The following is a 14328-nucleotide window of genomic DNA, read 5'->3' as shown; positions in this document are numbered from 1 at the left end:
TACCGGTACTCGGTACTCAGTTTTCCCGATCCCGATCCCGGTCTGGGTTTGCTGTCCATTGAACCCGTCGGCCAAATGGTCACTCCTCGACGGTCGACAGTCGACGGTCGCTGGTCGCTGGTCGCCGGTCTTTTGTTTGCATTTCGCGTGTAAATGAAGCGTGAAATTGGCTGCAGTGCAGCGGACTCGATCCAACTGCAACTCCGATTCCGATTCCTATCCCTCACTGCTCCGATTTCGAATGGAACTCGGAGAGCGTCGCATTGTTTACTTCTTGTTAAGACCTGACAATGGGATAATATGGCCATATAATGGCAACACCAAACTATTTGTATGCAATTGCCATTAACACTATATTTATTGCCTTGCGAAACGAGCAAATTGGGCTGCGCATGGAGTTTGGAGCGGGGGCCAGCTTCCAGTGCAAAATGCCGCTGGAATGGAGCTGTCGATGTATAAGGTCCGTTTATATCAGGCCTAATGAAGTAGTTATCAAGGAACGGAATCTACTTGGAAATGGCAAGACCAGGACTGGGATCCGTTTTTTTTTCAGATTGAGCAATGAAACAGTTTTCATTGGATTAATTACACTTAATTATTCTGATCCAAAAGTTGTAAAAGTGGTGATATTGGTGGTATGGTAAAAACAACAGAGGGTAGGTTTTTCTAAGAAGACTAAAACTGTGAAAAAGTAATTAAAATGCATCTAAAGCGTCAAATAACTCACTTATCACAGTAATATTTTTTTGGTCAAAATCAAATTCGATAGGTTGTTTTTATATAATAAATATAAATGTTCGTATGAACGGAAATTATATAAAACTACCAGGATGGTAATATTGGCCGATAATATATGGTTTTTTTTAATAAATTATATACATATAATATACAATATATATATATATACAATATACATATACATATTGTACCATCAATCAAAGAAAATATCTTTAAATAATTCAAAACTTTTCTCAAGGTATAGTTTTACGTTTCTAGGTTGGTATATAAAGGTGAAATGCTGTGATAAGAAAGACCTAACGATCATAACAATATTCCATTCTAAACTCATATTGAGTCACCTGCTTAGCTCTCTTATTTGCCCTTTCCGTGGGTCATTGAATTTCCTGACTTGACACCCCAACTCCGAAAGGTAAACAATTCTACAGTCCAGCAATCATCCAATAAAGCCAACAAAGTCATTAACGAGGCCCTTAACACTACCAAAACGGTCTATGTGCCGGGGTCTAAGTCCCCAACTCCATTTCCAATCCACAAAACCCTTTTACCCATATGTCTTGGCTAAATTATTTAATTTATGAGCCGCAACAACTGCGTCTATGGCAACCGGAGGAAACGCGTCGAGCTGGGGGGCAAATAAATTTCCATTTGGCTAATCAAATTTATTGCACTTTGTGCGGGGCTTATTCAATTACTCCCCAATCGGAGGGAGCAGGAGAGCGAGAGAGAGGGCGATGCGGAGCGACAGAGAGGGGTAGAGAGCAGCTCCGCCATTATTTCGCTCCGCTGAACGCTGCATTCCCATAGGTCGGATGCCCGGAACGGGGCGGAGTCCACCTCCTGCCCACCTGCCGTCTCACCTGCGACACCTGCGACGATCGATCGACACGCTCCGATCGCATAGCTCCCTCTCGCTCTTCAGCACTACGAAAAAAAAGCAAACACTTGAAGGCCAGAAAACCACTCTCGCAACATCGGAAAACAACAACTCCAACCGGTTGTCTCAGACCCACCTGAGTTTTCACCTTAGTTCAGTTTGCTGGCGGCTTTGAAACAGCCCGGTCATCATCGTCGCGTTCGGTTCTTTCGGTTTCGATTCGATTCGTTTCGTTTCGACTCGAGTAGTGACGAGCTTGTAAAATATCGTTATTACCGAAGAAGAGTGCGTGAAAATTTGTCAGGGTGTCGGCAACCTGTAAATAAAAGGAACACCCATAATAGCACCCCATTTTACCGCGATCCGATTGGACAGTTAAGACCTTTCATTTCTGGTTGATTGACGGAGTGGCCAAAAGTCCGTCGGCAAGTGTTCCGGTTGGTGTAAAAGGAAAAAGCTTGATAAGGCCGGTGGACATTAAAACAGCAAATCTAAACACACCAGAAGATAATACCAACTCTCAAGAAGTCACCAAGAATTACGGCTATACAATCCATAGATAGATCTACAAACAATCACGATAAAAAAGGTAAGTCTGTTGACGTAAAAAACGAACTGACCAATGTGTTATTACACCAACGGTGATCGTTTTGCATAGTACCCATTTGATAATCCAGAACTATTAAATACATTTTATGGGTTATCGTATCGTAAAAGTATAAAATTTTAGATTTGAATAGATAAAATTTAAATACTACTTTAAAATTTTTGTAGCCTTCTATGCAATAGAAGATTATTTTGTTTCGCATATATGTATCGTCATATTAAAATAAATTTTATATTTAGTTATCATATTTTTTTGACATTTTTACATTATTTAAAAATTGTAATTATAAAGATAAAACAACCAGCTTAATACAAATACACAAAATAAAAACATCTTCTTGATCAAAATATGAAAAACAAATTAAACATTAAAGAAATATGTAGAGATTTCTAATCGGGTTGGTTTCAAAATTTACAATCCCTTTCGCGAAACCAATGTGACCCTCATAGTTGATTTCCATAAATTGATTAGGCGAATATTTTTCATAGACCTGATACGGCTTACCTCATTATTTTGTGTTTTTTCAAATCCCCCTAACTCTTTCCTTCTGTGCCCCATTCAAGATAACTTCCGACGCCCCCACCCCCATAAATCTAAAATCACTCCTTGAGCCTAACCAACTTCTCAGCATGATTGACAAATATTACAAGTACAAGCAAACTTCATATTTCATAATTCCCCTGTCTAATCATCCATATCAGTCAGGAGTGGCTAAAAACAAAAATAAATAACGAAAATTAAATATCGTTAAATTTGATTAATTCCCCACCTGGACATATCAAATCAGACAAATATCAAGCCAATATCATCGCTGTAGAATAAGAATTTGATTAACTCAATTTTGGGGGGCAGAAGACTTTGCCTTTGCTTCATGCTGATAGCTCGATGAGTTTATCGCTGATTGGGTTTAATTAAACACCATTAAAGAGTACAAATTGTCAGCGGCGCAGTCAGTGCCAATAAATCACGTTTTGTCTAGCTGTTTTTGTTTAATTTTCGGAGGGGGTACAGTCTTCTACTTGTACCCGTGTGTATCTACTGAATAAATGAAATTAACTGGGCACAGCTATCACTCGCCGATAATCGTGTCAAAAGCCACTGACCACTTGACTTCTTGACGTGGACGAGGGCCTCCAGCTTATAGTGAAACTAACACATATATATAGACAGATATGTGGGTCCAGATAAACCCGAAGAAACCCGGGAACCCACCGAGGTGTCCTAAAGTTCTCCTTCCTGGTGATAATCGGGCACTTGGCCGACTGATTTAATTAATACTTATAACGCATGTGACTTGTCAACACAGTTTTTAAACGAATTTGTGACGCAAATAGCACGCAGTGTTCTTGTATCTCTGAGATAGCATCTTGCACAATAGATAATGCCCGAAAGATTCTCAGTGAGCGATAAAATTGACTTGTTTTTTGGGGCCGTCCAAAATTAAAATATGTTCTCCACGGCACTAGCATTTCAATTCAATTACGGCAGTTAAAACAGTTGTTTGCCGATACTCTAGATATTGGTTTGGTATCTCGTAGATATACAACCGAATTTTTGGCAGCTATCTGAACACGAACTCTGATTTGATTTCGATTGTTTGACAGCTCCCAATTTGGGGCGCTGTCTTTTGAAGGGTTGCTGCTTGATGGCGACACACCCCCGGAGATGAATCTGCTCCAGCGGGAAGATGGCGCCAGAGCCCATTGAGATGTGCTTCATTAGTTCTTGGCCCCAACCCCCCACTAAATGGAACATGCAAACATAGAACTCAACATCGTCGTCCTCAAATTGCCCACCGTCTGCCTCGGATTCGCTTATCAAGCCACACAAGACAATGACAAAGGGCAGATGGAGATGGCGTCGAGCAACAGTTGTCCAATCCCCAGATCCTCCCGTATCCCCGATCCACTTAATTCCTCCTCACTTCGACTTCTGCTGTTCTTAACATGCATTTTATGAGTAATTGGCCCCGCATCAACATCACCAACATGGGCTAAGCTTGTAGCTACAGCATCACCATTCTCCATTCACCATCAACAACATCATGGTCTTCTGTCTGGGTCTTGAGTCTCTGACTCTGACTCTGAGTCACAAGTTGAACCTGCGACTACCTTAGGGCTACCGTCCCAGCAATCTTCTCCATTACGGTGGCCACTGCCGAAGATTTGCTGGCACCGAAGCCCAAATGCCCTTGCAACCCATTTACGACTTAAGCCAATCAAATTTTAATGCAAATCCATGGTAATGTATCAGTTCTACAAAGTACCCAAGTGATTAGAAGGAGTTTAATAACCAGCCGGTTTGTTAAATATCATTGATAAAATGATTGCCCATCAAAAAGCTCCATACATTTAAAATTTTACTAAAAAATATTAATATTATTACAGGTAATCTAATCTTTTAACAATTTTATGAATATTCTTGGAAAAAAGGGTTTGGATTTTTTTACCTTTTAATAAATTTTTTATGTATTTTCATAAATATAATTTTTTAATATTTAAAGCTCTTAGATTGTCAATAAATTTAATAATATTGTACTTTTTGGCAAAGTAAAGTATTTATTTATTTAACATCGTAAACCAAATGTAGAAAACCTAATTTTGCCATTTCAACAATTTTACGATCTAATTTATTAGAGGGTAATAGCAGCTACCTATATTTACACCTGGCACCCTCTTATGTCAGGGTACTTTTCAATTCGTTACACCTCCGGCTGATAGCCAGTAAATTGAATTAAGATTGCAGCAAAGTAACAACAAATGAGGCAGCAGCTTCGACACAGGATATGAATAAACTAATTATAATTGGGAGTGTGTGCATTAGAGGTCCATAACGTACACCCCAGAACAGGAGAGACAGAGACAGAGACGGTGATGACGGCGCCTGGCCAACAAAAAGAATGCTGCCTTATCGCACCTGGGCCAAAAGACGGCGCCAAGAAACAAACAACCGAACAACTGAAAGGTGAACAACGAACAACGAACAGCGAACACCGAACCACCAATATCCAACGGAGGGCTCAGGTGCAGCTTGAAATGGGATAAGCCCTCTCAGCTGCGTGTGATATCTGTTTTTTTATGGATTTCTGGGTGACTCACAAGATCTGGTCGAAAATTAATAATTGACCTTATCGAACCGAAACTATTAGGCAAGAGCTCACGAGAAGGTCTCTCTGGCCAATCCATCAACTTCTCAGAGAGACCACACATTGATATCGGTGGATGTGGACAGCCAGTGAGCTTTCGCCCGGGGCCAAAAGTTAAGCCACCCAAAATGCTTGCCATTATCGTGGGCCCCGGGGGCGAAATTACAATGCCGATCATCAAAGTGTGACTAAAGTGGTTTAGCCTAATGTAAACCCATAAATAAGCAGCCCAGATACTGCCCAGACTGGGGGCTGACTGGAAACTGGAGTCTGAAAACTGTGGACTGCGGACTGGAGACCCGAGACGCAAACGGAGACCCACTACAAAATGCCAGAAAAGAGCTTCTGTTTGCTGTTCTACCTGATGCCGTCCCTTCGGACCGTCTTTTAATGAAATATGCCAGCACAAAAGTCCGCAGACACCAAGAATCGAGGCTCGGATCGGGAAGATCGGGAGCTGGAGGAGCTAAAAACACAAAAGTGCAACCATAAAAACGACACCAAACATGAAGGAGCCAGCTGAAGACGAGTCTTCTGCGGCGAAGAGTTCGGGCCGAGTTGAGTTGTGGCAAGAACGGCCAGGCAGGGCAGAAACATTGATGCTTATCGAAATGACAGAAGTGACGACAACGGACGGCGGACAGCGGACAGCGGACAGTGGACAGTGGACAGCGGACAGTGGGCCAAAGACAGCGGACAGTGGACATCCGAATCGAACCACCGCCGTACACTTGTTTCGCATTACGAATTAATTTCTTTATTTTCCATATGTCTGCACTGAGAGAATGTCGTGTTTGGTTCAAATGGGCTACATTGTAACTATTTTAAAAGAAAAACGGACAGTAGGCCAAGGACAATATACAGTATACAGCCGAATTAAGCTACCGCCTTACATTACGAATAAACTTCTTAAATTTCAATATGTCTGCACTGAAAGAATTGCTTGTTTAAAAGTTACATGTATAAAAATATAAGAACAATTTGAGCTCAAGTACAATTTTGTATAACAATATTTTAAAATCTTAAAGATTATTTTAAAATTTAAAAATCTTTCATTGACTTATTGGTAGATACAAATTTTAAAAAAATGTATATTTGGTAATAATTTTTTTCTCAGTGTTTTCATAGTTAGTTTACTTTTAAGGTTCTTTAAAGTACTCTGCTAAGCTGCACAAATTAAAATGCTCTTCGAGTTTTTGTCAGTGCCTTTATGACTAGGCTGGGCTACGAAACCCACACAGCCAACAATGTTGCTCTTAAATATTTCCCCAGACACTAATGGAGCTTATCTCTAAACGGAACAAGCAACCGCAAACAAGTTGCCAGACTCGGACACAGACTGCAACTCAAAAGCCCAGACTTTGACTGAGATTTGAAATGGAACTTGGTCTGGGAGTTGGACTGGCGCTTGGCCTGATTAGCATGCAGGAACTAAGAGGCCCAGAGACGCCGAGAAGTTGTGTCAAAATGTTAGCCACGAAATCGCCCCCGCCAGAAGTCCGCAATTCCGCAGGTCTGCAGATCCGCAGATCCGCACATCCCCAACCATCCATATGGATATCCCAGGCTTCCTGGAGTACCGGGTATCTGGATATGGACCGAGCAGGTTCAGCGTTAACTTGATTAGTTGCTGGCCAGCCACTGACTAAAAGTAAATGAAGCCATGCCAATGCGACCAGGCCAAATCGGTAGGCAGACGTCAAAAAGCTGACAGTTTCTAGCGAAGTCTCTGCCTTTTAATTACCCAACGAAACGTCAATCAACGGAGGATTCCTCCTGCTCCGATTGCCTGGGCCATAGGCTTTAATAAAGTCGTAACGCGGATACAATTATAAGGCGGCACTACAACAAAGCCGAACGGCACACATTCCCCACATAGCTCTAAACTGCTCTACGGTTCCCATTCGCATTCGCATTCGCATTCGGCATGCAATGAATTAATCAGTGCGGGTCTTATAATGAACTCAGCTCAGGGGGGAACTGGTAGTGGTAGCATAATAAGTACAACTAATTTAATAATTTGCAGTCCGCAAATTAAGTTTGTCAGCTGTCAATGCGCGGAATTCGTTGACAACATTGGAAACTGACAGCCAAACTCATAACCGAAGTTATGATCAAGCCCAGAAATGAGTTATGAACTGGAGTTTTACTTGCTGCAAAGATGCATGCGGGGAATGCTTCAGCGAGGTGAAGAAAGATGCCACTGAGGCTGAACCTTGCTGACATTGGCAAAGCTCATGAACAAGTTGTTGTCCACTTGCAAAAAGATTTTTAAACATGTAAAAACTAATTAATATATACTTCTCCACAACATCCAATTGTTTTGAAGTCATTAAATTGTTAAATAATCATGATTACTATCAATGGACTTGTCCCATTTCTTGATAAAATTATTTATGTTTTAAGGACCAAATTCCAATAAATATTTTCAAGTGTACTATTTCTTTCTCTTGTCTGGCTTCGATTGTTTACCGGTTGCAACTTCATTCCGCGCAAGAATGCAACTAAATCAATCACCGCCACACTAATTTGCCATTTAACAAGGTATTTGGACAATTTTGATATATGTAGGGATGTCAACAGAAGCGGCGGCCATCAATCAAGCCAAGTTTTGGGTATGGGACAGGGTCTGGAGGAGATGTGCCCCTGACTTCTGAAGCTCGGAGATGGCAGCGGAGTATTGGGAAGGTTACACACCAGCTCTAACCATTTAGTTGTCATTAAACGATGTCGTATATTAATTAGCAAATCATGCAGTAACCAAAGCCAAACTTCGAATGCAGTTGGTAGAAGAAACACTTGGGGCCAAACTGGCACCTGATATTAATTTGATCTGATAGAAGCCACTTGGACACGGCTCTCGAAACTGCCTGGGCGCAGTGCAGTCGTTGAGTTGATGATGATGAAAATGAAGTTGCCGCCCAATTTAATTAAAATTCCAAACGATCTGCACATGAAAGCTTCTGCTGCTGTTGCCGGAGAGCAAAATAAACCCAACTCATTGTCCGTGCTCGATGAAAGACGTGTTGATGGAAGAGATCAGCCCCATGCTGTGGTCATCGATTTGCATTGAGGCAAGTTCGTCAGCAGCTGCAACTTGCCAGCAGCAGCAGCAGCAGCAGCGGAAACCTCAACCCGAAGATGAATCTGAAAATAAAGTGGAAGCCATGAGCATGAGGCACGCTTCCAGACCGCAGAGGAGTCAATCGACTAACTAACCCATAGGAAAAGCACTCCGCTAGGCGAAATTTTGGCACTTAAAGTTAAGAAAGGCTCCTGGAGCTTCTGGAATAGAAAGTAATAAATCAATTTTTAATGTTGGTAATACAAGAGGAAAATGGTCAGAAGATAAAGTTTTAACGTGTTTTTCCGCCAGTAGATTAAAAGATATCTTGTTTTAAATGTCAATAAAATAAGATCTGTCCCCGAGCATTTTGTTAAATTAAAATACATTCTTTATGAATTTACTATTATGTACTTTTAAAGATTTACAAATGGTTATAGTTCGTTTTATTATTATGAAGATTGTCTACGAATATTCATTACTGTATAAATATATTTAGTATTCAGTACGTTTACTTTCCGCCTTTGGCTATATACAATTTAGAAAAGTTTTGAGCACACGTAATAAAAAAACGATAGTAAATTTGTCTGCCATTTCAAAAATGGTCTAGCTACATTGACCCTTTCTCAGGGTTATTCTAGCACTCCCTCTCCAACGAGCTCTGCCACTCCCCAGACCCTTAACCATGATGCCCAGTTGGCCAGTGTAACCGCAGCTAACCTCGAGCGGCGAGTCCCGATCTAACCGATGACTTGGTCATGGCTAGATGGCAAATTACGGAAATTGGCATAATAAAGTGCACGATAATTGCACGTTTAGCGTTTATTGAATTACGAACTTCTAATGCGCGACTAACTAGATATATATACCTCTTTTTATCACATAGCAAAAAAAGTAGTATAACATTTGAATTTATATTATGGGTGTAATTGAAAAAAATCCGATTTAATTGCAAAAGCTCAGTTTAATAACTAACTGTAAATATTTATGAAGAATTAAATATACTTAAGAAGATCGTTGTCGTTAATTAAATTGAAACAGTCATTATGAGATAGCAAACTGATACTATCTCTAAATATATTGCTAAAAATTAGAAAACAACAAAAGAAGACCTGGGATTTTCTACGTACAAATACATACATTAGAAAAACATTTTCTCTCCGAGATGATTTTTAAACAAAAAATATTTCTCTTTACTCAAAAAAAGACTAGTTTCTATTTATTTATACACTTTTGGTAGCTAGCACTTTAAGTTAATTTTGCTAATATGATTTTAATTTCTCCCTGTGCAGCCGCTGCCGTCGAGCATTGATCAGATCGCCCTCCTGGATTATGGGCATATCGGAGGAGATCAAGCTGGAGGAACTACCGCAAGAAGCCAAGCTAGCGCACCCGGATGCCGTAGGGCTGGTGGACCGTGCCCCCGGATCGTCGGCCGCCTCCGCCGGCGCAGCGCTAACGGTTTCGATGTCGGTTACCGGCGGAGTGGCGCCCAGTGGAGCAAGTGGAGCAAGTGGAGCCAGTGGCGGCACCAACAGCCCCATTTCGGACGGGAACAGCGACTGCGAGGCGGACGAGTACGCCCCGAAGCGGAAGCAGCGGCGTTATCGCACAACCTTCACCAGCTTTCAGCTCGAGGAGCTGGAGAAGGCCTTCTCGCGGACCCATTATCCCGACGTGTTTACGAGGTGAGTAACTTATGACGAGACGCGATAAGAGCCTTAAAGCCCAACAAAATGAGTGCCCCAGAAGAAGAGAAATTTGCATAAATCGCTCATCGAGGCGCGACAAAGGCTTGAAAGTCAATTCTCGGTTTTACGACACGAATGTGGAAAACGTTCGGGTGATAATAATAATAATGCTCATAACGAGGCGACCCCCCTGAGTGGATCGATCGATCTTATTTGGAGCAGCTGTTTATGGAACTCCCTCTGAGATATCCACAATAACACAATCTTGGATTCTTTGCCCTAGGAAACTGTAAAGTTTGCAATTAGCATGCAGCAATGTGGTTGAAAGACAGCCACAGTAACTGCCATAAATTAAAAGCCAGTCAGAGAACGCTAATTGAGACCGCACGAAGCTCAAACCCAAACAAAAAACCGAAATAAAAAAGTAAGCTCTCAAAGTCGATCGCAGCCGCAATTAGATCAACTTTTTTGCCGTGTCGCTGGTAATTTTCAATTCATTAGGCTGCGGGTTCATTTTAATGCTCAGCAATTAATTAAGCAAATAAATCAAATCACCTTTGATTTCAGTATAAGCTTCAATTAGCTTCTAAGTGGCTGGAATGAATGGCTCGGCGAGGTGAGTTTAGGTCAACGATATGAGTAGGCAGCGGGGGATTTGTACATACATTTTGGTATAATTTCAAATGGTTATCTACATTCTCTTAGCCAAACATTTTGAAAATCGTATAGAGTACGTAGTTGATGTCTGACCATTTCAATTGATTAACTGCCCTAAATCATTGTAGTTTTTCCTAGCTAACCGAGGTTTCTCTTTCATCTTCTTGCAGAGAGGAGCTGGCGATGAAAATTGGATTAACCGAGGCGCGCATTCAGGTAAGCATTTCACAAAGAGGAGAATTCAGGGCTCCAAGCTGCTCAGATTTGCGGTGAATTCGCGTGGCCCACGTGCAGCCAACAATGTTGAAAATTGAAAAATAATGGAGCATGTCGCTACTAATGAAATCGAGAAGAGACGAGACGAGACGAAACGGGACGGGAAGGGAAGGGGCTAGACGGACAGACAGCTGGATGGAGAAATTCATTTAATTCTGTTTTAGTGCCAGTCATTACATGCCCGGTCAGTTTATGGCCGTGAATTCGCTGCTTCTTTTTAATTACTGCTCATGCTAAACAACATTATTTCGACTGCGACTCCTTTTCCGGCTCCCATTCCGAGTGCAATTAGTAGCCGGCGTCCTGCGACGTACTCCGTATTCAGATTGTTATGTTAAAAACTAATTAAAGGGGCGTTTTCAATAACAACGCCCATTAATTGGATGCTTTTGCGAGTGTAGTAGTGTGCATCATAGTAGATGCAGGATACAGTAGCCTGCCACCAGCACATAACTCATGATCCCCATTCCCGACAACCTTTTTGCAGGTCTGGTTCCAGAACCGGCGGGCCAAGTGGCGCAAGCAGGAGAAGGTCGGCCCCCAATCGCATCCGTATAATCCCTACCTGCCCAGCGGCGCCGCCACCATGCAGACGGTGGTGGGGGCCGCCCTGCCACCCAATCCCTTCACCCACCTGGGCTTCCAGCTGCGCAAGCCCTTCGACGCCCAACACGCCGCCAACCTGGCCGCCTTCCGCTACCCACACCTCTCCGCCGCCCCCATGATTCCGTCGGGCTACTTCAACCAATTCCAGAGGTGAGTTGTCCCCAGAAATTCGGGCCAAACTAGTAGCATTTATATTCGATTCCAACCAGAGTAGTAATAAGCTATATTGAAATATATGTTGGATTTTATTTATATTTGGTTCAATAACAATTATTTATTTTCGAGCTTTATTATATTTATCAGAAAATTATAATTATTTTTGAGCGAAAAAATGTCTCCTTCACTGCGCTGGAAACTTCTGACTAAAATTATAATACTTTTTCAATATATTTCTATGTGCCTAATACGAATCGTGCCATTAAAAAAAATAAATAATAATAAAGGTTACATTTATGTAACACAGATGCACAATATATTCACACTTGTATAATAAGTTATTTATTAAAGTAGGTTTTAACTATACATTCTCTTTACTCAATTCATTCAGGGCTCCTCCACACATGTTGCCCCACGGAATGGCGGGCATGTACTCCCCATCGAGCTCCTTTCAATCCCTGCTGGCGAACATGACGGCGGTGCCGCGGGGACCGCCTCTGGGAAAACCAGCCGCTCTACTGGTAGGATCACCCGATTTGCATTCGCCCAACCACCTGCTTGCCTCGCCGCCCACTTCGCCCGTCTCCTGTCACGCCCCCCAGCATCAACAGCATCCGGCCGCCCATCCACCTCCCCCTCCGCAGGCCCCTCCCCAAATGCCAGTTGGAGTGCAGCCAGCTCAGCTTTCACCCCAACAGCTGGTTGGAATTGCCTTGACCCAACACCAGGCGCCCTCCTGTCTATCGCCCACTCAGACTTCCCCGGTGGCCTTGACCCTGTCACACTCGCCCCAGCGACAGCTGCCCCCACCACCCCCCTCGCATCAGCCCCCCGCCTCCCCCGCCCAGAGCTGCAACGCCCCCCGAGGACAGACGCACTTCCTCCATTGCCGCCCTGCGTCTGAAGGCCAGGGAGCACGAACTGAAGCTGGAACTGCTGCGGCAAAATGGACATGGAAACGATGTGGTCAGCTAGCTGGAGGTGGAGGTGGAGATTTTCAAGGATACGTTGGATAATACGATGGTCAGGAATAATATCCCAAACCCAAGTGCAAAAACATTGCCCGTTCACCGTAGTCTTAAGCCAATAAGTTATTATATTTTATGTATTTAACACGGAATTTTTAATAAATCAACAAGTAAAACACAAAATTTGAGTTTTTTTATCATCGCTAGACCTTAAATAATTAATTTTTGTCTTTTTCTTGACTCTACTCTGACATTCGTTACATATTTGCGTATTGTTTTAGATGCAAGATCAGAAATAATCATGAAAAGTCAATCAGACCAAAAAAAAAAGCTTTAAATATAAAGTGAAATTTTGTTTTTTGTGAACGTAGCCAAAATGTTTAATCAAAAAATGTAGTGTAACAAAATGAAGAAACCATACCTGAAGGACTTAAAATTTCGGTTGTTAATCAAACTATCCAAACAATCCCAATTTCCACAAATTAACCATAGGCCCAGGTCTAATGAACAAAAGCCCCTGTATAATGTGCGTAACAACACCTACTCAGGTGAAGAGAAGGAGAAGGAGAATGAGAAGCTTAAGCCAACCCAGAAACTGAATCACAGCCAGTCTTGGGAGCTCGGTACGATTTCAACTCAGATCCGGAGTTGAAGCTGCCATTAATCAGTGCTCTTGCCATAAATCAGCAACTGATGGGGCAGCGGACTGGACTGGAGAAGAAAGGAGTTGGTATGATCAAAAACAAAAACCAGGCAGTCATCTTCTGTGAGAGGGTGGAACAAATAGAAATTTATGAATAAATTAGAAACAAATTAAGTATGCTAATGAGACGCGCCGTTCAGAGACGAACAAATTTAAAGAGAGAGGCGGACACTAACGAAATCTCTGTCTCTCTTCGCTTTTGTTGGTGAATTATGCGCGGTAATTAATAAAATGGAATATTTATGATAACATTTATAAAACACGAAGTTGCCTAATTCGATTACCAGATTTTTGGTCAGCCGCTCATTTTTTTTCGACCCAAAACTCGAAGCGGAAAAATAACATGGATATGGACTCCGCCTCAGATGGCCTGGTAATTGCGTTGAGGTGGAACTGTGATAATCATGTTTAACCGACGGGACTGCATAATGTTTTTCAACTCCCTTCAGAGGCTGGTAACGTTTTATGAATTTCAATGAGTTCGTCAAATGCAGAAAGCAAACGAGAAGCCAAGAAGCAAGATCCACACAATTAATTTGCATAATAATCAAGTCAAGGGGAGTGCATAAATATATATTGTTAGGCAAAGGTGGTGCTCCAACAACCATATTAATAATCTTTAATTAAGGCGACTAATTAACGCTGACGTTGAAAGACTGAATCTAAATTACTACGCCTGCATTTTGATATGATGTTTGCTTAGTTTAGAAAATGGAATTGACACAAAGTTCTTTAATTTATATAATCCAAAAATGATTATTCAAACAATTAATAACTCACATTAATTTTATCAAGATTATTTGAAATTACACACAACTCATGAAATAACAAAATTAATTT

At 41.8% G+C, this 14328-nt stretch overlaps 1 protein-coding gene across 1 annotated transcript; it reads left to right on the top strand.

Annotated features, from left to right (window-relative positions):
* Nucleotides 1–1786: 1786 nt before the first annotated feature.
* Nucleotides 1787–12960, top strand: LOC108137849 (homeobox protein aristaless). The gene is given in 6 exon segments (XM_017259776.2): nucleotides 1787–2204; nucleotides 9724–10119; nucleotides 10950–10995; nucleotides 11543–11811; nucleotides 12209–12644; nucleotides 12646–12960. Coding segments are annotated over 5 exon segments (1254 nt in total). The 5' UTR covers nucleotides 1787–2204; nucleotides 9724–9763; the 3' UTR covers nucleotides 12793–12960.
* The last annotated feature ends 1368 nt before the right edge of the window (nucleotides 12961–14328 follow it).

The sequence above is a fragment of the Drosophila elegans genome, unplaced genomic scaffold (genome assembly GCF_018152505.1).
Source record: "Drosophila elegans isolate 14027-0461.03 unplaced genomic scaffold, ASM1815250v1 contig_814, whole genome shotgun sequence".
In the NCBI taxonomy this organism is placed as follows: domain Eukaryota; kingdom Metazoa; phylum Arthropoda; class Insecta; order Diptera; family Drosophilidae; genus Drosophila; species Drosophila elegans.
The sequence above is the reverse complement of the archived record's forward strand: the minus strand, read 5'-3'. Positions and strand labels throughout refer to the sequence as shown.